Source organism: Lampetra fluviatilis, chromosome 72 (genome assembly GCF_964198595.1).
Source record: "Lampetra fluviatilis chromosome 72, kcLamFluv1.1, whole genome shotgun sequence".
Taxonomy (NCBI): Eukaryota; Metazoa; Chordata; class Hyperoartia; order Petromyzontiformes; family Petromyzontidae; genus Lampetra; species Lampetra fluviatilis.
In genome coordinates, this window is record NC_136346.1 from 4200025 (window position 1) to 4223485 (window position 23461).

Below are 23461 nucleotides of genomic sequence, written 5' to 3' on the forward strand. Positions count from 1 at the left end.
ATGGCAGCATTAAGCAATTGGTAATTAAACATAATATTTTTGTCCTATGAAGTGTAAAATTTTGGAAAAAATATTTCACGAACATTAATTGTCACGCACAACGAGTCTGTGTGGAAAATGTCAGCTCGATTGGATCACGGGAAGTGGGTTAAAAACGACCGAAAGATTTGCACGGTCCTAAGCAAGCAAGTGAACTTAATATAAAGGATTTAATAAGCAGTACTGTTAAACGCTGGGGATGTCAACACTCGGTAAAGTAGAATAGTACCTGTCAAATAAAATGGTCCAAATATGTGTAGTTAATTTTTTTACATGGTTAATAACATCTTTCCAATGACTGCTCAGTTTGTACCCATCATCACGGTTGAAGTTATGTCTGTGTTTGTATATCTGGATGGCTTCGTGTACAAACCTTTGATGATAGCCAGAAGGTTTGCAGAGTACCTTGGTCTCGGAAAAGACAATATCATGAGAGCCCACAGCGTTGTAGCAATGATCGGCAACGGTGGAAGTCTCCATTTTGCCGTGTTTCAGATCTGACTTGTGCTCGCGGACACATGACGTTTCGTTTCACCAATGTAACAATCACCACAGCTGCAACTCAGTTTATAGACTCCAGGGTATTGCAAGTCAGGAATTACATCTTTTATAGATGGGATTAGATCACGGATTTTATGTACTGTATCAGACTTGGATATTAGGTTTGTTTAGAATTTTGGAGATCTTTTTGGTCACGCCTGCTATCTACAGCAACGTGATAGTTTTGATTGGATTTTCAAGTGGTTGTTTGGATGGTGGGAGAAACAGCTTGGCGGATATTGCGGTCAGTGTATCCGTTCATCTTGAGGGTCCGATGTACTTGTTTAAATTCACTGGCCAGGGGGTGTTGGTCAGAAATGCCATGAGCTCTGTGGTATAGTTTTGACGAGAGAACTCTTGAGCCGGGTGGTGGTGGGAATCAGGTTAAGTAGGAATGTGTGGGTGGCTTTCTTTCAAATCTAGAACACTGTTCAAGTTTACTTTTCCGGTAGAAGGGAGGCCCATGTTCAGGGAGGGAGTCAATGATTTCCAGCCCATGTTTGATGCAAACGGTCTTCCCAACAGCCGGATTTTCCAGGCAGATGTTTAAACACAGGTCCCAGAGTTCATGCAGGTTGGAGACAGGAAATTCCTGGCTATCAGCATGTGGTGGCCATGCCCAAGCAGTTATCCATTTAGGAACAGAGTTGAGGTAGAGTGTCTCCAGTAATCACCCAAATGTAGCGAGATGGACGCGTCGTCACTGCATCAGAACCCAGGGGTCTGAAGCACCAAGCCACTCGTGCACAAGGCCACAAAAAATGTCTAGTCAAGCCACCACAGCGTTGTGGTTCCTTTCCAGGGGAAGAGCACTTTGACAAAGTGGACAGATGCTTTGTAATGTCACAAGCAAACCTTCACTTTAAGCAAGTTAACCTTCAGTATTCCGTTTCTCCCCGTGCCCCACATTCTTGATGTACCTTTGAAAGTTTGCTATTGTGTGATGGGAAATGTTCCTGGTACATGTACACCGTTTGCTTGTTTTAGGGAAAAAAAGCTTAAATAAAACCTGGATTCAGATTATTTAAGCATGGCAAGGTGCTATTGTTTGAAGAAGCCAATGGCCTAAACCTTGATAGAAATTACTGCTATCGAGTGACTTGCCTTGGGGAAGAAACGTGACCAAATGCAGCACTAATACTGCCTACATATTGAACACACACACCTCGTCAAAGGTCAGGACAGCAGTAGCAAATTTAAGAATTTTATTTTTGTCAATGGTCAGCAAGACATGCAAGTTCCAGCAATCACAAGTAGTCCTCAATAGCTACTTCCGTCGAGCGCCACAGCCCGGCTCCTGCGCCTTCTGACGGCAATGGCAGCAGACAGGAGTGCAATGACAGCTGTGGCAATGACGAGGAGAATGGACAGGGTCCCAGCCGAGGCCCACGACGAAGAGGGAGCCTCCAGCAACAGAGCCGCGTCGTTAACAGGTGCTTCTTCAAAGAGCACGGGGCCCTGCAGCGACACCACGTGCTTTCCTACCACGCTGGAAGCGTCAGAGATGGCGTTGCGCTCTGGAACAACAGAAATCGGTTGATGACTACTGGTCCATACGAAAGGACATCATATGCTGCAGGTCAAGTTCCCTAGAAAATCGAACGAGTAGGTAATTTTGGCATGTCACAGTTTGTTAAAAACCAGTCTGCAAAGTCACAGCAAATGTGCTCTAAATAGAAATTATAACATAGCAACATGACCACCAACATGAAAACCCCGTTGTCATCTGGACAAATCGTTACTCTGCGAGGCTGTTCTGGGTGAACAAGAGCAAGATATTTAATAGAGGTCGCGGTGGTGCTCACGGTAGCGCCTGGTCTGTCCACACTGCCGATTGCACTCGGTGAGGAAGTTGGGGCTGGAGCTGTCGCACACCACGATAGAGCAGTGCAGGTAAACCTGTGGCAGACAGAATGCATCGCGCCGGTAAGTAAAGTTTCCCCATGTTTTTAGGTAGTCCTTTTGCTCTCCCGAGTTGTACACCGTAATCATCCCTCCATGGTGACCTGGTTTTTAATGGCGGAAAAAAGCGGGCACTCACGAGGTCACGGGTGGTGCTGCGGTCAGTTCATGAAGGCGAAGGCCTGGAGTGCCAGACGCTTGTAGTGAGAAGGCAGTGGCAGGTCAGCGACACCAGGGAAGAACACACTGCAACAAGGAGACTGCACGGGGCAGCTGCACAGGTAAAAGTGCCGTTAACCTTCAATTCAAAGCAAGTGTCAGGTATCGGATTGAATGCACGCATCTTTATTGCAATATGCACGCAAGGATGAAGGCCAACTTTAGTCAAGACATGTTCACGACCAGCAAGGCAAGCCCAATTGCCAATATGCAGTGCATCTGTGCAATGCAACCATCACTGAATATAGTCGGCCTTGTCCAAACCACCAGCTCTGGGAGGCAGAGGGTGGCTGTGTTAACATCCAGAACAACCCAAGGAGCGTTGTGGCCATCGATATTTTGGATGGCACTGCAATCTTGCTTAAGCGATGCCAGTGCTCAGTCACCATTACATGAACTGTTGTCATTGAAAGGCGACGTAATTAGCACAACTGTTTACGTGGGGAAAAAAGACAACCAATGCCTCGAACCAGGTTGCCTCTGCAGGCCCTGCGGTGGCCGTGAGAGGGTTTAAAGAGCACTACCCCGCCCAGCCTCACCCATCCACCACAAGCTTCCACTGCGTGGGGTCGGTGGCATCTGCCGTGGGCGTGGCCCAGCAGTCCTTCAGGAAGAGCACCAGTGTGGGGTCAGAGCGGTGCAGCAGTGACGCCTGCACGTAGAGCGGCGTTCCCAGCAGCGTTACCAGCGGGTACTGCCAGGGCTGGTACGGCGTGGTGTAGGAGTTGTCTGGCAGTGTGCAGACATGGTTCACAAGGCATGTGGATTAGTGGTGTAAGGGTCCTGTTTAGAGCACATTGGACAAGGCACCACAAAGTCTCTAAAACGTGCGCATTACTTTTGAATAGAACTAGGGCCATTATCGCAACTGTCCTGGCATAGAAACCGTGGTTGATATTTCATAATAAATGATGTCACCCTCACCTCCGCATGGTTGTCTACATACTGTATACAACGGCATCGCTAAATGTCTGTAGATGCTGCAACGGGCACGGTATCACACCGAGGGGTGGGAATCGGGTGCTAACAGTTGGCCAAAGTCTAGTCAATTGATAACGAATGAAGCTATTGACCACCATTCGTTCAAGCAAAGGTGACCTGACAAGAGGCTAAGAAAGCCAGTCAAATTTGCCTTTAAACAATGCCCTCAAGGAGACCGTTTTGGTTGATGGGTTGTGCAAAAGATTCATTTGGTAGAGCCATGGGAATTAAGGGCATTGTCATCCCTTTCAATGTAGGCCCCACACTAAAATGGTTTCAGCTGGTCGTTGCTAGATTCAAAACCACAGCAGAAGTTAGCATTTTAAGTTACACGTGCTACCATGGAGAATGTGCAAGTCGTTTTAGTTCATTAATGGATAATTATCAATCTGTTGGCAGGTTCACAATACTGGCAGCACAGCCTAGCGCAACGTTCGTTTGCAGTTCAAGTCCAGGAGCTGTGCCGATTAATGCATTCAAAAATCGCATGCAGTGGAAATTAAACCAGGGTTGAGCTACTAGCTGAGCAATGGCTAAAAAAAGCACGACTTTCAGCTGGCTTCGAGTCAGAGCTAATACAGACCCAAGTTTTCCCTGGGTAGAGCGACATCACAACCCGTGTTCAAGGTGACATTTGTCCACTCAGGTGCAAAGGGTGTCGGAGAGAGGAGTACTCACCAGTGAAGACCTGGAGCAGCAGGGAGAGGGGCCCAGTGGCCGTGGCTGGAGGTGGCGGTGGAAGAGTGCTCACCTGCACTCCAAGCTGCAGGTCTCCACTTCCAAGGAAGCGGCATTGAAGAACCATCCTGGTAAACAGACACCACCAGCCAAAGGCATGCACAACGTCCCTCACGGCAGCAAGAGATTGCAGGAGCGACACAGCGGACCGATAGGGTGTTTTGCAGACGTACCAGTGTAGGGACCACCTTGGTTAATACCGTGTTTACATTAGCCATAAGGTATATTCCTACTACTTCAAGATGTTAAAGATCCTGTGACGAGGAAAAGGCGCCCTTGTGCGTTGAATGTCCCAATTTAATGAATAAATAGTTGAATAAGGAAGCAGATTGGTCACGGTTCTGCAAATATTTATGGTCGCAGGGACAGTGGACATTTATGGGGGTGGGTCTCCTCTGCAAGACTTATGCTTGACCCTCATGAGCACAGCACTTGCAGAGGGGTGTGGCAGTGCTTACTTGTATGTGGACGACTTGGTGATGGCGACGCTTCCATCAATGCAGAGCTCCCGCTCGGAGACCAACATCAACTCGTACACGAGCTCCTGCCCACTCCACTGGACACACCAAAAAGTAGTTCACACAAAACGATAATGCCATTGAGTGATCAAGCAGAAGAATGATAAGTGGTACTGGCCAGGAGTCCAAATTGCTCACAATTTGCTACAAATTATATATTCGAATCCCCTAAATTCTGCTTTGGCACTCGATTCATTTGACACTCAATCATAAAATGACCCTGTTGTTCTTTATCAACTCGTGTATGATTGTGCTCTGCACATCAATGAGTTGTGCATCAGGAAGGGTCCCGATGCAGCAGTTCAACAAGGTCAAACAACAACCATCAGGATGTGGGCAGGGCAAAGCAGAGTCCAGGAGCCCAGTACCTGCACAGTGGCACCACACGCTGCCATGGGTACGTCAAAGACTGCAAGGTCTGCAGACACCAGCACGGGGCTGCACTGCGCACCGCCACCGCCAGTCAGGTGCACAGTGCTCAGGTCCAGCGGTGGAGACGTTAGGTTCCGAGACACGGGCACCACAAAGCGCCCATCTGTGGTGCACACTGGGTGGAGAATGGCGGGGAGGGTAATGGAGAGTTCGCTGAATCGCGAAAGATGCCCCATGTAGCCCGTGGTGATGGAACAAGTTCAGGGAACCAGCACAGCAGGATGCTACTGTGCCAACATAGAACCTCAAAGCAAGAGCCTAGTTTAGGTAGTGAATTATGGAACTTCTGTTTTGAGTCAGCTACGTACCAGCCTCACTGTAGAAGCAGCGGCGTAGAGTGGGGTCGTAGCAGCAGCCACTCTGTGCACAGACGTCCGCGCTCGGGACACTCTGCACAGAGTTGCATGGGAAGTTCCCGCTCTGACCAGAGCACGTGGCGATCTCTAACAGCAGCAGGAGCACAACAGGTCATCGTACAAAACCCCACACGTACTTAAAATAACACGGCATCGTTTGAGCCACGTGTCAAGTAAGTGAATGAGTGTTACTTGGCACATGACCAAATCACCCGAGCAATGCACGCAATCTCAGAAGCAGAGCAGGGTTGAGTTTACAGCAAAAATGGGCAAACACGTTGCTCACTGGCTGTAAAAGGCTCTGACAGAGCAGCACAATTTGTTGCATTGAAGGTTAGTGCTACCGAACCGCGGCCAACAAGGAGCAGCGCGGTGAAGCATGGTCAAATTAACCCTCACGACCCAGGGCATCACCAACCAGCAGTGCATTAGGAAAACGCGATTATATGGTGCAACTATTGCAATCAGCCATTGGGGGGGGAAGTGCATCGGAAAAGGATTCAAGCTGCAAGTTTGTCCAGTAAATGCCAAGGGCATGAAAAGCAGTTAAGCCAGCAGACCTATTCTATAGCACCAAGTCACAGGTAGTGCAGTCTGTGGGTCCGATTAGCAGAGTCAAATCAATGGTACTCACCTCCAGCCCTCGCTGATCTTAGGTTCTCAGGGCAGTCGATGGTGAAAGCCCAGAAGAGCCCATTGAGCCCCTGCCGCATCTCCTGCAGCTCCACCTGGATCTTCCTCCTGCCGTCCTGGTGAAATAAGCAGACCTCAAAATCGGACTCGGGGCCAGTGCTCCAGGAAGGCTTACACAAATCAGCAAATTTCGTGCATTCGACATTGTTGGGCGAGGCCAGGCTAATGACAAGTAAAGCTGTCAAATGGGAAACCCGCCACCACCTATCACCCAAATTAAGGCAGGTAGACCGCACGTGGGGGTTGCATTCCTGGGTCCGAAGTCACTTTCCCAGGTAAACCCCTGTCATTGTTCAAACGGATGCTGCGCTGCTCCGTGTGTAATACAGTTTCCATATTGACCTTGCCACAAAACCTCCATTATGCTTCCCACAAACACATAGCACTCACAAATTACCACCCTTCACAAGACTTTCATGTCTTGTGCAAACAACCTCAAGTAGTGCATATATTTCTGGCACAAAGCTCGTATGTTGGTTAGGTCTGCCACTTACATTTTGCCGTTGTAGCTCATACATGTCCAAGACCTGTGTGCAATATTTTGTGACATCTACGTTGGTTTCTTAGAGGTCAGCTTGGATAGTGACCTTCTGTAGCAATACAGTGCCGTTTATTCTATACCAAGCATCAAACTGCTCCGATTCCCTTCTTTGCATTGAATAGTATCGTGAAAGCTGCATCCATTGGCAGGCGTGAAATACACAAACTGAAAGCTTGTTTTGCCGTGTAAGTTTGGTGATGTAAGAGTTAACCGTTCACACATTACCTTTATTAAGGTGGCCACTTTGGTGAAATGGACGTCTAGATGGCAAATCCTTTACCGTTAAGTACCGCAAGAGAACAATTATGCTGGAGATAAGACTGACGAGACACAGACTAAAGACAAAAAAGCAATGCAATGAGGCAAGGCCATGGGCAATAAAGGATACTTAGGATTGGTTTAAAGAGTAATGTAGCAACATGGCATACTACAATGAACAAGGGCACAAATGGCAAGTGCAAACCAAGGTAAACTGATAAAAAATTAACCCGTAAAAACAAAGTTTTTCACTCTAAATCCTTTACATGCGTGGCGGCTAGAGTCCTCTCGTCCTCTGGCTTGAGATGGCTGCCACCTATGGGTCAGATGATTGTCTGCCAGCATTAAGCAATTGATAATTAAATATTCAAAAATTGTATCTTAAAGTATAAAATTTTGGAAAAAAATTCAAGAAAATTAATTGTCACGCACAACGAGTCTGTGTGCAAAAATGTCAGCTTGATTGGATCACGGGAAGTGGGTTAAAAAACGACCGAAAGATTTGCACGGTCGTAAGCAAGGAAGCGAACTTAATAAAGGATTTAAAAAGACAAGGATGGCAAGATCTTGATAACAAGACATATGGAATGAGCATTGCATCGATTGTACAGGGATACCGATCAAGAGAATGAGCTGCTGTATAAAACTAGAAACATAATCGCTACCACCTAGGCATGATCGAAATAACCATATCTTGTAGGCATAAATAGAAAGGGCAATGAAACTCATCTGAAAACAAATTTCAGAGTGGACGCCATGAAAAAAAAATCAATCTTTGAAATAGCTATAAAAATCAAATGCACGAGCTAAGCAAATGCGGAGGGGAAAATACCAGTAGACAAAATCCAATTTCATTATGGCCAGACATCGGTGTCATGTGATAGCAGACCGGTTATGGATTGCGAACATCAATTTTGCTACTACCACAGCAGTCCCAGCGGGTACTTAGCATCGACGCAAGTCACAACGGTCTCCTCGTGTTCACCTCCACGCGCACGTGGCAGGCATCACCAGCAGCGGTGAAGTGGAGCGCAGCACCGTCCCTCGCGATGGAGAAGCCGCAGTCCCCCTGCACAGACTCCACATCCACGGCCTCATTCTGCACCGCTGGAGACATCAAGAACAAAGTTAGAAAAACCTGCATCTGGATGGATTGCGCACCACAAGTTCATGTGGGCAGCGTCACTGCAAGCGAGAGAAACAACAAAGTATGGCGTTAGTGTGAACGCGAATAGGAAATCTCCACAGAACCAGGAACGTCTCTAGGACACAGGATCCTCAATGCACTGTTGGAATTACGGCACTCCCTAACCTGCACAACGACCTCGTCTAATAGTTGCTAGTAAATAAGGCAGCGTGTCGGATTTAGCGACAAGATCTCCCAAGTCGTCAACGGAGGACTCCGGTGGGAAATGCAGACGATGCGAGTAGAGAACCAGAGTCTGACAGGAGTCATCAGGTTCAGTTTAGAACGGAAGTCACGACCTTGCATGAAATGTTCCAATGAAAGGGAGAGCGCCCATTGGGCAGGCAAGCAAGAGGTGGTATCGATTAATAAGGGATTCACCCGTCTAGTAAACACAATTATCCTATGGAAGAATAAGATTTGAGTCTCGTCGTCGTCTGATGTATTAGACTAGTTGAAATGAACCATGACGCAAATACATTATTACGCTTTGAATTCCAGATTCTTAAAATTTCCATCGTTCATGCTAATTACATTTCACAACACGAACCAAAAAAACAAAAATAGACACCGAATATGAGAAATTGCGAGGTCAAAGCGAATCGAAAACGAAGCAGTTGTGACCAAACAATTGACCAGAAAATCTCAGCCCCGTATCAATTTGATTGTATCCTTGGAGTGGCTTCATATATTCAATCATACAATGGATCAAGATTGCAATTATGTCATCACGATTTAATTGAAAGCTCGTCGACTCACTCCGTACAAAGACACGGTAGTCACTGTGAGAGGAGCTGCTCCATCCCACAGAAAAACCCAGGGTAGAGGAGATGCATTGCTTCAGCAGACCTGGGGGAGGCAGTTCAGAAGTTGAAACGTCAACATCAACTACACCTTACAGAGCAATTAAAAAACAGCCCGCGACGGTTGGTGGGTGGGCGCAGTCCCTTTACTTTACTGTGCACACAAGTCTGTAAGGTGTTGCTTTGTTTTTATTTGGCGCAAAGTCAAAAGGCACGTGCACGACTAGACAGTATGAACCTCACACCAGGGATCGTCAGCCTGCAGCTTCGAAGCCGTTGGTTGAAACATTATATTTTGGTTGTAGACCCCTGCATTATACTCTTGAAATTGTAGTAGAAAGTTGCCAAGGTAGAGCCTGATATGCAAATTATCAACGCGAGTGCACAGTTCCTTGTTACTATAATGGAAAGGAACAAGGTCATGATGATTTTGCACGCGAGTGTTACGTATAGTCCTGCGCAGTCAAATGTTGTACAATTCACCATTTTAAGTAAAGTTGCAAGGGCCGTGCCATCAGTCACCAGCCATATTTTTCGAAAGCGTTATTATCGTAAAAAGGAACGTGCAAGGGAGAGTTAATGTCCCCAAACGCCCCCTTTTCCATGCGCTGGAGGATTATTAATTACCTACATGCCGGCCTATGCCCAACCGCAGCCATCACGTCGCGTCACGTAACCACTCCGGCGGCAGGCGCACAACAAATTCACCCCCCCCCCTCCACCTCGTCCAGGCAGCGCTCTTGTTGGCATCTCGTGTCGCCGGTAACGCTTTTCCAGTTCACCGAGAGACGCCGCCATTATAGTCTTGTGCATGGCGGTGTCCAGACACACGATAGCGGTAGTGAGAGAATGCGCGATGTGGTTTGCATGTGGCGACAGCAGCAGCAGCGCCCCCTACCTCTCGGCTCCCCCAGCGTCCGCGGTCCCAGCGACTGTCGAAGCCTCGCGTGGACGGAGCCCAGGCAGAGGAAGCTGCGGGAAGTACGAGACACGTGACCGCCAAGACGAGAGAACGCAGGGGGAGGAGAGAGAGGCAAACACCGCACCCCCCCGCCCCCCCCCCCACAAAAAAATAATTGGCCCTGTAGCGATTTTAGGAAGGGCCTATTCAAGGCCAGCACGGTGCACGAAGGAATTGGTGTAAACAGCGCCACGCCAAGCCACCTTTGGAACCCCACCACCCACAATGGGGCGAGCGAGACATTTCAGGACCGCATTTCCACATTTTTATCTCAATGCATTTCTCCATGCAGGTCAGTCACCCAAAGCGATATGGAAACGCCCTCTCTTACAAACGTACACAAGACTTCATTATCCAGAGCTGTTGAGGAACATCCCTGAACACCACTCAGCACGCCCCTCCGCCTCCTCACCTGGTCAGGAGCAGCAGAAGAACTCGCAGAGCCGCCATCGTAACAAATCATCGGCTGCATCGCTTCCCTTAGGCCATGGACCCCTTTTATATGGAGAGCCCTCAGCGATCCCGATCCAGATTGGATCAGATCCACCCACGCATTGTCTAATCAGCGAGATTTTATCAGAGCAGATCGAGTCACTCATTGTCTCATCAGTAGAGGTTTGCTCGATCTCGGCGCACGTGCATGGATAGGGGCTGCACCGCAAATCACGCGGCACGTACGCAGGAGGAGTTAATTGGTTAATTACTGAAACTGAATGAGGCCGCGCGCAGATAAAAGCCCCGAGTCGGGACAGTAGCTGCGTTGGCTCTGCTGGTGCCGTGCTAAGTCTCGGTTTTTTGTTGTCCTTGCGATGGAGATCACGAGGGCTTTGTTTTCGGTCTTGGGGTTGTTATGTCTTGCCTCTGGTGAGTGGCGTTTGGTCGAAAGATGCTTTTACAAACCTGTTTATTTGTCGGTCAATGCAACTGCCGTGTTTACTAATGTGAGCATCATAATATACCCGTACTAACGATGGGTTTGGTAGTGTGGCGTGGTGGTTAATTTACTGTTCTATATACCTGAACACGAATTTGCGTACTGGTAATGTTAACATTGGCGACAAGTGTCTAGACCTGGGGCTTTGCCATAATTCAGCCCGTACTGATCTGTATGGTCAAACTGACGACCGCAATGTGCGAGACTTGATCCAGTAGTGGATTACCAAAACGTATTCTTAACCTGTCGTAACGCGTGTAATACATTTATTGAGGTGCTACTGGGGAATTCGAACTCTTGCATTAGCAGCTCCGTGTGGATGATTGACTCGAGGCTCTGACACTTTCTACTGCTTCACTGACCACCTGTGTCACTTTGGGTAACTCTCGCGTATCGTCCCGTGTGGCACCGCAGCTGCAGTGGCCACCTCCGCCACGGTGAGTGTGGTGTGTGACGAGGCGACGCTCACGCTGACCGTGAGCAGGGACCTGTTTGGCACGGGTCACCTGGCCCAAGCGAGTGACCTGTCCCTGGGAGTGCCAGCCTGCCCCGTCACTGGGAGCGACGCCCTTGCTGGGACGGTGACCTTCCTCTACGCACTGCAAAGCTGTGGCAGCAGCCTCCAGGTAACTGGCTGCTAATGCTGCTGTAACATAATCTGCGCAATCCAACTGCTTCATGTTTTTGCCGAGTATAGATGCAGAAGAATTACAATTCCGCATTCGAGTCAAGCCAGACTTCTTCAATAACAGCGGGGTTTATCGCTTTGAAGTCCCCTTAGTATTTGTAGATCGGTCATTGCATTATTATGTTAAGGTCTGTTCTGGTTGACCAGTCGTACATTATAGCGTTTTTAATCTTCCAAAATACATTTGGAAACTGCATCTGCCATGGTTGGTGTGGGTGTTTTTTTTATGGTGGACATGAGCTAGGTGAATTATATAAACCAAGGAACAGCTGCATTGGGTCTTTCACCAAGGTGTTTGAGCTTTTTCTTTTTTATTCCGCTAGTATTGCAATAAGTAATAAACCCCATGTCTTCCTCCCTTCTTAGATGAGTGCAGAGCTGCTGTCTTACGAGAACTACCTCTACTACCGCCCCACGTCCAACACGGGCATTATCCGCACAAACTACGTCGCCGTGCCGGTCGTTTGCCGCTATCCCAGGCGAGTTCACCAGCAGTCTCTGGTTGACATTTGCTTAATTTAGAAGTCCAGCTAAACTGTTTACAATTCTACCACTGTCTTTAAAAATTACGTGCCGTTTCGTGTGCTTTAGCTTTGCGAGGCCTGAATTGCAATAAAGCCAATGTCAGCGAGTTAATCCACCGATGGAAAGTCTCCCTGTGCTGTCTGTCGTGGGGGTTTTTAGTGTCAACTTTACTGATGGGTTCACATCAAACGCCTGTCGTGGCCTGTCTCGAACATCCAGCCTTGCAAGTGTCTGAAGTAGTGCTGCATTGCATACTGTGTGAACCACGGTCCCCTTAATTATACTCCATTCCCCTAATTCTTCTACTTTCTCTTATTTGGCCCTCGTCGGATAAAAGTCTTGCAAGTTGCGATGTTAAATATACTCTGAAAATATGATTCTGTATCTCTTCGCTTGTCTATTCGTTGTAAGACGTTAACGACATTGCAATAATAATCTGGGCACTAATTGGTGCAGTTGAGCATCACCCACCTCTGCTCTTTGTAGAGAATGTGTGCCTGATCTCTTCCTGACTGCAGGAAGGGGAACGTGTCCAGCGATGCCATCAAACCCACATGGATCCCCTTCAGCAGCGCCAAGGTTATGCAGCAGCAGCTGAGCTTCACGCTGAGGCTCATGACCGGTCAGTGGTGATGTGAGGACGTTGATTACCTATTATGCACATGGCTACTACCAGGATGGCAATTTAGACTATAAACCCTTCAATATGTGTGCTTGGTATTGAAGAATAGGCCAGATATATGCCTGAGGTCCCTAAACTTTATCTGAGGTTAAAAATAGGGTTACCCCTTTTCTGGCACCACAACTGTGCTGTTTAGATGTTAAAACACCAAACTGAGACCTTTTTATTACAAGGAATCGTGTCTACATTAACCACTAATTGTGGTCAGAATGCAAACAAAACAACTGATAATATATGCATTGTCTTTGAAACTGATTGGTCCACACCAGACGGCTTTCTGTCGAGACAAAAGACTGTCTCTGGTTTCCACCAAATGCGTTTCAAAGATGTATTATCAGTTTTACTGGTAGGAACGAAGTGAACCAGCCTCCAATAGATTAGTCCGTCCGTCCGATGTCCGATTAGGTGTAGCAACATCGCCCCCTACTGCAAACACTTGCCAGGACCCTACAAAAACCTTTAGACTCAGTGGGGCTTTCCTGGCTAAACAAGTGTAATAATACATTATGTTTATATTCGTTGGTTATTCGTTCCTACCAGCCCACCCAGCAGGGTCCTGTTTTATTTGCATTCTGACCACAAATGTTGTGGTTAATGCAGATATGATTGATTTGTAAAACGTTTCAGTTTGCTGTTTTAACATCTTAACACCTGTTGCCAGAAAAAAGGGAAACCTATTCTCATTTTGGTACTGGCAAAGGAGGTCCCATGATTTATCTGGTTTTCTTCCACAAGCAGTGGCGTGAGCAAGCACTTTCCTGGCTGCGCTTTTAGTCTGCACTCGGCCTTGGCAATTGTGTTTTGAAGATGTCTAATTGTGTTTTCTTTTATGAAGACGACTGGAGTGTGGCGCGACCTTCCACCGTATACCAGCTGGGCCAGACTCTGCATATCGAGGCGAGCGTGCAGACACTGAACCACGTTCCACTCCGGATCTTCGTGGTCAGCTGCTTTGCAACCCCGGTTCCGGACAGGAACTCGCCCCTCAGCTACCAGATCATTTCTAACTCTGGGTGAGATTTCTCTCTTAATCCCACCCGATGAATGTTTATGCTTCTTGTCTTAAAGGTGACATTCCACTGCTTGAGTATATAACAGAGCCTGACATTGGAATGCTGCTGAATCTTGCTCTGATGGTTAAGCCTGACCGGGTGTATGGTTAATAATTTTTATCACATGGTGTCTGTCGGTACATTACTGATGAGAGATGTGGTCAATGTGCGTCATTGGTGACTGATTTGGTTTGTGGGTGGGAGGAGCCCCTTGCCCCTTGAGAGGTGGGCTTGGCGCACCCTCTGTGCCGTATTATACAGTGGAAGAGGAGTACTACATCTCCTAGCGCTGGCTTTATGCTGGTCTGCCCTATGTAAAGCCACATGTCATACCTCTACGGTGTCTGTGCAGGTGTCTGGTGGATGGCAAAGTCTCGTATGATGCTCACCTCACTTCTAGCTTCCTTCTCCGGCAAAGTGACAACGTCCTTCGCTTCTTCATAGATTCCTTCCGCTTCCTTGCGACGTTGACCAACAGTGGCGATCAGGTGATCTACTGTCATGCAGGCTTCTACAGAAACCACCTTTTAGCCACGTGGTAGGCAGTGTGGTTGAGTAATAACCATCTTCCTCTTCTCGGTCTAGGTTTTCGTCTTCTGCCAGCTGAAGGTTGCAGATGTTGCTACATCTCCAACGGCTGTCAATAAAGCTTGCACCTACAGCCCCTCGGCTGCATACAGGTTGGTCTGCTTCCTTGTATTGCTCAGCAATTTGTTTTTCAGTGTCTTCCATCCAATAGCTCAATCCATGCCTTGCATGTTGGCTACATATTATTGCATGCCTGTGTGCTTAACTAATATCCCTGAGACCTGACTTTGGTTTCTAGCTGCAACTGGTATTACAACATTTCCTGTGCAGTCTCACGGGTCTTTTCTTGTTTAGATGTATTCAGGTGATTATTGGTCATAGCCTGCACTTGTCTTGAGTTTAGCAACAAGTGTAGCGGCCTGCAAACGACGTCTGTCATTCGTTTGAGCTCCTTTTGAAAAATCACAGCCTCGTAGCCAGAGTTCAAATCTCACTCGTGGCTAATGTCGGCGCATCAACCGAGCCTCGCCTTCGTAGTTTTTTTTTTTCCTCAAGCTGATCACCAGGGCTGGTGTGTAACAACCTTGGAAGTGGTCCTGGTCACAGACTTTCCCTTCATGCTACAAATACTTTCAGTACTTTCCTATAATGCTCTGACTCTACAGGTCGGGTGCCGTCATACAGTTAAACACAACTACGCCCAGAATTGTATTCCTGGCCACTGCTCCCATCGAGTGGTATTGTCGCCATCGCTGTGGTCGACCGTGGTGCTGGCCAAATGGTACATCGCTGTACGTTGCTTTCCCTGAACGGGTGCTCAATCGGCACTTTGCTCAAATGTGAACGGATACGAGTAAGCATTGCCTGTGTAACTACAGACGGCGTTTGTGTGCAATGCAGGTGGGTCTCTGCTGATGGCTCGGACTCGGTGTGCAGCTGCTGCGAGTCCACGTGCCCCAGTGGAAGAAGGCGCAGGGATGTGGCAGCAGTGACTGGTGAGTACAACCGTCGTATTCAGCCATTTAGTCTTGTACAGAAAACCCTTGAATATCAAGGCAGTTACGTTCTTGGAAAGTGTCAGAAAAGCCAAACTGCGACATTCACTATGGTAAGCCTTGCCTAAATAATGGTGTTAGGTATGTGGCACTCAGGAATGGAGGCATCGCGATTGAAATAAGTAATGTGCCAAGTAAACTAAATAGAAATAATTTCGATTTAAAGCTTTTGTGACTGCAGGGATTCATATTCTTGGTTTTTTCGGTAAAGTCACGTAGAAGGAAAATACAAAAATTATCATGACGTTTGGATTGCAACACAAGCAATCATCATCAGGTGTGTGTGGGCTTAAGCCTGGGCATTCGCTGCATTACAAATGTGGTCCTCTCACTCAGGACCGTCGTATGCGGTGGAAGATGTGATGCTGGGCCCCATCGTGATTGCCAAGCCCTTCTCAGATGGTGCTGAGCCAAGCAGCCCTGCAAAACAGCAGCAGCCACGGGTTTCTACATCTGCATCCAAAGGTAAAGCTACCAGATTCTTTCATGGCACATTTTTTCCAGTCTCGGTTAAAAGCTATTTCTCATACTTTGATACTGGCAAAAAGGTCCCATGATGTATCTGCTCGCCCAGGGATATAAATGCTCTGATGCATGGATTGTCGTTGTACTGTTTGCCTTTTCGCGTTTTCTGGTTTGACTCGGACTAGCCCATAAAGAAGGTTGTCTGATGTAGACCAATCCGTTTCAAAAATGATACCTATATAAAAGAAGCATGTTCACCAAAAGTACGTGCGGTTAATGCAGACCTAATTTAAAACCAGGACATCCATGAGGCAATGACGCTTTAAGGTTGACCTCTCATGAATTGGCAGTCTGTAATACTTAATCTCTATACGGAACTTTTTGCAGTTTGGGGAGGAAGCAATTTGTTTATGGAAGTCTGGTTTCTTACTCCTTTGAAAGGGCCTATGACATCCAACTACAACCCCCTTCCCCAATAACAAGTTGAAAAGGTACAAAACACGGATATTACAGCAGTGCCCTAAAAGGTATGACCAACAAATATTGCCATGATCCTTCTTAAATGTGCTTTGGTCGTCAGATGTAAATATGTTTAAAATCTCAATTTGTTTAACATACCTAATGATATTTGTGATTATTTTTTAATAACATGTGTGACGTGCTGCACTAAAGCCATCCACCAGTGTTAAATGGCAAACCTTGGTGAGTGACAAATTTGAACAGTACGTCTTTCACACCTTGACCAAATACTTGGATAGGTCAAATGCCCCCACAACTTCCAGCATGTGGAAACCCTAGCTTTATGGCTCCGCAGTTACTCACCAGCCCTTTCTCTCAATTGTTGTTTTACAGGTGCTGCTCCCGTCCTTGGTCTGGCAGTGGCTGCGCTGGTGATGGCTGTCGCAGCAAGCGCCACGGTGGCTTTGTTTGTTTCGAAGAGGCGTCACACGACTCCTTCAAAGGGATTGGAAACGAGCTTCTGATCTTACGTTGCTTTGCCTAAGTTGTGATAAATAAAACTGGTGCATTACTACTTGTCTTGTGGAGTCGTTGCTTGGCGTTTCGAGCACTTTGTGTAACTACACCATAGCCCACTTCATGAGGGTGAGCATGAAACAATTGTGGTCTCCAATTCATGCGTGCCAGGACTAGTAGGATGTACCTAATAATGGCAAATGGGTTTTTTAAACCTTCCCAATTGTCCAAGCTGGCAGTCGTTGTCCATGTACAATGGAGCAGTTGAACAATTTCAAGTAAGAAATCTATTCCTATGTCACTTTAATCTTCCATAAAAATGGCCCCAGAAGTTTTTAACCGTGGCAGGAATTGGGCATTGTTGGTACATTACAATGACGGATAATGTGCAACAACCGTGCAAAAAAAATAGGCGCATTTAATACTGTACTTAAGCTGGTTGGAGTTTTACATGTGGAAATTTATTTCCAGAGTGCCCACAGCCTTAAATCAAAATATTACCGGTAGGAACAACAGTTCCACACTTCCCACCAGGGATTGGTGATCTGTCTTGCATAGCCACGCCCTCGATTTGTATTTCATAGAGTGCTTCGGGCGGGCTCGGCACCGCGTGACGCGCCGCCCAACGCCGCTTGCGCCGCGTGACACGGATCGCACGAATGCTCTGTCCAACCAAACTCCTACCTGCACACTCGGAAGGAACGTGTTTAGTCATCCTCGGGATGTGAGCTCAGAATCTCTGTCCATTGGATGCATGTCAAAGTTACAACAACCAACAATACAAGCTATGGGAGTGCATAGTATCTTGAAGGTACATAAATTACACTATACAAAGTATATAGTTCAAATCGCATGAATACACCAAATCCCATGCTTGTGCAAATTGGCCCCAGACGTTCTTGCCACAGCCGCCACAGAGGAAAAACGGGCCTGGATTCAATTCAAAGAAGCCAGCTCCAGTATGCTGGGAGGCCTGGGCTTGGCTGGTGAAAAAACAGGAAAGTGCGAGTGGTGATGTTGCCATTTCCAAGTGCTTTCATAGTACTTGGTCTCTCCACTTTGAACAAGCGGTAACACTGGAGAGACTGCATGTGCAAGGAGTTATTTTCATAAGTGGGGCGTGTGATTCTTCCAGTTGACAAATGTAGTCTTTCGTGCTATGATGTGAAAGTCTGGAGCAGGTAATGTTGAGGTCTCGTTACCGTGCCACGTTTATACCCCCAAAGAGTCTCCTACGGACGAGGAGATGTTTGCCACATAGATCATTAACAAAAAGCTTGTCATCTCATGGAGTTTTGCAAAATCTAGGCAGAGCCAGAAGGCCTGGGGATATGTTTGTACCGTGACCAGGGCACCTTGGGCAGCCTGGTGAGACCTCCATGAATAAATTTTTCCTCATTCGTCAGGTATGCTGGTGTGTGAATTTAAACTTAGAGAGTCTTAAGTGAGAGCTCTTGGAGCAACTCTTGGGGCTCGCCAGATCTGTCCATATCTCTGCGGTATAATCTCATGGGGCACAAACATGTCAATTTAACCCTTTGGTGCTTAAAATCGGTCAATGATTGGATAAACTAAAGCCCCAAGCTTCTTAACGAGGGATGTATTTATGGCATGTCTAATCTGAAAGTCTCTGAAATTGAGAGTGGGGATATTATATCATCCGCAAGCTTTTGAAAGACATCACCCTCCCGTTTGCATGTGTAGTGACATAAGAAGGGAGGGGCTGCTGGGGGCTCTGGGACCCTGGGCGGGCTAGGCGCTTAAGCCTCTTGGCGCCAGGCGTTGGGTTCCCAGGCGCTTAAGCATCTTGGCGCCGCCAACGGGGGGGGGGGGGGGGGGGCCTGTGTGTGCTCTGTGGGATGTCTGGTGGCGCACACGGCCCCACCCCTCGTTGGACTAGGCATAAAAGGGGAGCTCCCTGGACAATCAGGGCCAGTCGTAGCTCAAGACCCAAGACACAAGACCAGCCATCTGAGGACCCTGGGATGTTGTGAGAGCCAGTGGTGGGACTCTGGAACTCCCGACTCTACGACCTTGTGAGGGCGAGTTCCAGAGCGTAGCTAGAGTAGAGTATCTAGGCTGTGTACCTAGGCTGTGTACCTAGGCTGTAACAGAGTATCAGGAGTGTCAGGACTGTTGGAGAGTTGGAGTGTTGGATTGTAATAAAGAAGTTACCTCTACAAGTGTCTCCGGAATCCGTTACATTTGGCGTCAGAAGTGGCAATGGAGACAAGAAGTAAGCCACGTACCTTCAGTCCTGACGGCGATGTCGAGGAGCAAGCAGCGACGGGGCAGCCAACTCGGGCTGAGCAGCCGTCCACCACACCTGCCGATCCTCCTCCAGCGTCGGGAGGAGCAATGGGGGAAACGTTGCTTCGCCTCACTGAGCTGCTCCACGCCACCGTCTCCATCCTGGACGACTTGCGTCGCTCACAGGCGGAGACAGGAGGGAGAGAGGTGGCGCAGCGGCCGCGCCATTCCGCCGGCTCCAACACAAGTATGGCAGCTGTTCCCGCCGCAAATACATCCGGGTGTGTCGTCACTTCTGCCGGGTGAGCAATGACCGCTGGGAGCGACGTGACTTCCGGGCCCAGCGTGGGCCAACCAAACGATGCCGCGTCATCAGCGCTGCATCCCTCACCGCCAGGTGACAGCTGTTTGCAACCAAACAACGCCGCGTCATCAGCGCTGCGTCCCTCACCGCCGGGTGACAGCTGTCTGCAACCTAGCAACGCCGCGTCATCAGCGCTGTGTCCCTCACCGCCGGGTGACAGCTGTCTGCAACCTAGCAACGCCGCGTCATCAGCGCTGTGTCCCTCACCGCCGAGTGACAGCGCTGCGAACGCGAAGCCAGCTTCAGCCGGGTTGCCAGGCAACGAGCGCGAGGCTCACATCCAGCAACGCCTGCCGGACCTCAAGGCATTTTCTTCAGAGGGAAGTGAGTGGGCAGCGTTCGAACGCCGGTTCGTCTCTCTTATAGAGACGTCCAGCTGGTCGGAGTATGAAGCGCTCCAGGGCCTCCCGGCCATGCTCGACGACGACTCCCTCGCAGCACTCCTTGCGGTGCCACGGGCGAAACGTGCCACGCTCACGGATGCCCTTCATCAGATGCGGATGATTTATGGACCCCCGTCCGAAGCACGTCACCGCTTCGATGCGAGGAGGAAGAAGGCCTCCGAGTCGGCGATGGGGTACCGCAGCGCGCTGCTGGCCATGGCGCGGGTTGCCTACCCTCGCATGGATGAAAACGCTGTGTAGTCACTCGTGCTGCAGAAGCTCATGAGCTTGGCCCGCCAGCTTCGAGTTGCCATGCAGACAGCCGACGACGACGACGACTTCACGTCGCTAAGTGCTGCCAGGTGCATCCAAGCACACCTACATTGCGATGAGGACACGACCATCGCCGCCTGCGCAGGCCCACCTGATGCACAAGCCTATGACGTGCATTCGGGGCCTCATCAGGCCTTCGCGGCAACAGAAAATCGCGGATCGTCCAACTGGCGATCCCAGCGAGATCACCACCAGCGGGACCGGCCAATCTCGCGCCAGGACAGGGCGTCCATCGTCTGCCACAACTGTGGCCTTCGGGGCCATGTGGCGTCCGGCTGCCGGGTCCCCCGACGCCGGACTTCAGGACCTCCGGCGCCTCGGCCACCACCGTATCCTCGGCATACCCAGGCGAGTCACGACACCTCGCACTCTCGGCCCCCACTTACAACAAGCATGCACCTGCACACCACACAGGGGGGTCATGCTTCGGAGGAGGGGGATTCGGGCCCATCATTGAGCAACCGGGCGCTCGGACCAGGTCAATGGTCCGAGTTGGCCCATAGGGTCGTTGCTGCGGCGGCAGGGTCCTCTGCCGTAGTGGGTTCCATCGAGGGCGTTGATGTTCGTATGTTGATCGATACGGGTGCGTCGGCGACCATCATTTCAGACATAATTTATAACATTCTGCCCGATACATGCCATCCCTTGCAGCCAGTTGATGCGCCATGCTATGCCGCAAATGGGGGTTCGTTGGGCATCACCGGACGGATCAATGCTCAGATCTGCATTGCTGACGTCCAATTAGTTGGGCCCATTTTGGTCTCATCAACCCTCGCCGTTCCGTGCCTCCTCGGAACAGATTTCTTGGGGAAGATGCCCATTAAAATTCTCATTAACAAAGGGTGTATTGAGCTCCCCTCTGGCCGACGCATGGCCTTCCTGCCCACACCCACTCGGTTGCACTCCGCATCTACGACGGTGCAGGCGTTGGCGGCCTGCACAATTCACATTCCTCCCGGCTCTCAGATGTTAGTTCCCCTCCGGTTTCGTAAACCCCTTGACTACGACGCGTTCATGGGGGGTGCTGTGATCGGGCCTTCGCGTTCAGCTGAGCGGGTGTCGTACCTCGTGTGTGCACAAACGCTCGTGCGAAGCGACCACGACCCCTTTATCCAGGTCCTTAATGCGGGATTGGAAATGGCCGTTATCTGTCACGGAATGGTGCTTGCTCACGCGACGCCAACCCCTCCAGAAGATGTGATCGTGGGTCACGTAGGGGGCGAGTCCTCTTCCGTTGCCAAGCCAGGTCCTGACACAGGATGGCTCGACGTGCTTTGCTCCACTTCTGCCGATTTGTCACCATTACAGCATGCTAAATTACGCACGCTGCTGAGCGATTTCGCCGACGTTTTCAGTCAAAGCAAATTCAACATTGGCTGCACTAAATTGCTAAGCCACCACATCGACACGGGTGATGCCGCTCCAATTCGTCAAAACCCATTCCGGTTGAGCCCGACCGAAAAGGAACATGTACGGGTGGCCGTCAACGATATGTTGGCGGCCGATGTCATTGCGCCATCAAATAGCCCATGGGAGGCGCCATTCGTTCTTGTTAAGAAGCACAACGGGAGCCTCCGCTTTTGTGTTGACTTCAGGAAACTTAATAAGATTTCTGTGGCCGACGCCTACCCACTTCCCAGGATGGACGAGTCGCTCGATGCCTTAGCAGGTGCGCACTACTTCTCCACCTTGGATCTCCCCTCGGGGTTTTGGCAGCTACCCCTTGATGATGCATCCAAACCAAAAACGGCCTTTCGCACGCCGCAGGGACTGTTCCAATTCAACAGACTTCCCATGGGTCTTCACTCGGCCCCGGCGACGTTCCAGCGCCTGATGGAGCTGGTCCTCGCTGGGCTCCAGTGGGATTCTTGCCTAATCTACCTCGACGATGTAATCGTGTTCAGCAAAACTTTTGATGAACACCTCACGCGATTGAAGGCAGTTTTCCTTAAAATGCAGGCGGCTAACCTCAAATTCAAACCGCAAAAGTGGGCAGGGGGGCCACGTATTATATGTCATCCGGGAAGGCGTCCTCATGCATTGGGATGGGGGGTCCCAATCCCACACGTTGGTGGTGCCCACCTCCCTGCGGGGGCGACTTGTGTGGGAAATCCACAGTCGCCTCTTGCACTTGGGTGTTCAGAAAACACTAGCTAAAATCCAATTGGAATTTTTCTGGCCGGGCATGGCAAACGATGTGGCTGACCTTGTGCAAGGTTGCACAGAATGTGCACGGCGGAAACCACCTGCTAGGCCGTCCTGCCCGCCGCTCCAATCCATTAAGGTTTCCCGGGTCAATGAGATCGTCGCATTGGATATTTTGGGTCCATTTCCCGAAACTCCTCGGGGTAGTAAATACCTTTTGGTTGGGGTCGAATATTTTACCCAATGGGCCATGGCCTGGCCACTCCCCAACCAGTCTGCAGCAGCCATTACAGAGGCCTTTTTCCAAGGCTACGTCCTGGATAAGGGTGCTCCCGAACGCCTGCTGACCGACCAAGGGAAACATTTCTCTTCCACCCTGTTGCGGGATGTGTGCAACCTGCTAGGGACACACAAAATTCGCACCTCGCCATATCACCCCCAGACTGACGGTATGGTCGAGCGATTACATAGGACACTTACCTCCATGCTAAGCAACCAGGTGTCTGAGTCACAGACTGATTGGGATCTCCACATACCTGGTGTCTTGGCCGCCTATAGAATGGCGCCCCATGCTGCCACGGGGTACTCGAAGCTCTATCTTATGTATGGTAGGGAGGTTTGCCCCCCAATCGACGTACAATTGCGCATTAAACAGCCCGCACCTAAGGCTAAGATTGCCGACCACATCCGTGCTAATGTGCGTCGTCTCGTGGATGCCCGGGAGGCTGCTCAAAATAACTCAGAAGCCCGTCAGCTTGCCAACGAGCGGTTGCAGAATCTCCGCACGTCCCGCCACGTTTGGGTAGAAGGGGACTGCGCCGGGCTCCACTACCCGCAGGTACCATTGGCTACTTCCTCAAAACTGCTTAAGCCTTGGAGAGGCTCGGTTGTTATTATTCGCGTTCTCCGCCCGCA

The 23461-nt window shown here is 49.4% G+C and overlaps 2 protein-coding genes across 2 annotated transcripts; one reads left to right on the plus strand and one right to left on the minus strand.

Moving 5' to 3' along the window:
• Positions 1-1839: 1839 nt before the first annotated feature.
• On the minus strand, positions 1840-10617 carry LOC144953198 (zona pellucida sperm-binding protein 4-like). Its single transcript, XM_078883758.1, is given in 14 exon segments — positions 1840-2096; positions 2385-2478; positions 2621-2645; positions 2647-2754; positions 3240-3429; positions 4360-4487; positions 4878-4975; positions 5306-5484; positions 5678-5812; positions 6360-6474; positions 8203-8324; positions 9163-9252; positions 10105-10178; positions 10580-10617. Coding segments are annotated over 14 exon segments (1653 nt in total).
• A 359-nt stretch (positions 10618-10976) lies between these two features.
• LOC144953076 (zona pellucida sperm-binding protein 3-like) lies at positions 10977-17079 on the plus strand. The gene is made up of 10 exons (XM_078883593.1): positions 10977-11031; positions 11516-11727; positions 12156-12272; positions 12837-12936; positions 13832-14009; positions 14401-14536; positions 14634-14728; positions 15477-15571; positions 15968-16096; positions 16949-17079. The coding sequence occupies exons 1-10, from the start codon at positions 10977-10979 to the stop codon at positions 17077-17079; spliced, it is 1248 nt and encodes a 415-aa protein (XP_078739719.1).
• The last annotated feature ends 6382 nt before the right edge of the window (positions 17080-23461 follow it).

Bases quoted from the DNA above. Each gene is read 5' to 3' on its own strand.
- LOC144953076 (XM_078883593.1), top strand. From the start codon at position 10,977: ATGGAGATCACGAGGGCTTTGTTTTCGGTCTTGGGGTTGTTATGTCTT. The intron at 11,032-11,515 runs GTGAGTGGCGTT...GTGGCACCGCAG, and splicing joins GTTGTTATGTCTTGCCTCTG to CTGCAGTGGCCACCTCCGCC. The intron at 12,273-12,836 runs GTTCACCAGCAG...GACTGCAGGAAG, and splicing joins TTTGCCGCTATCCCAGGCGA to GGGAACGTGTCCAGCGATGC.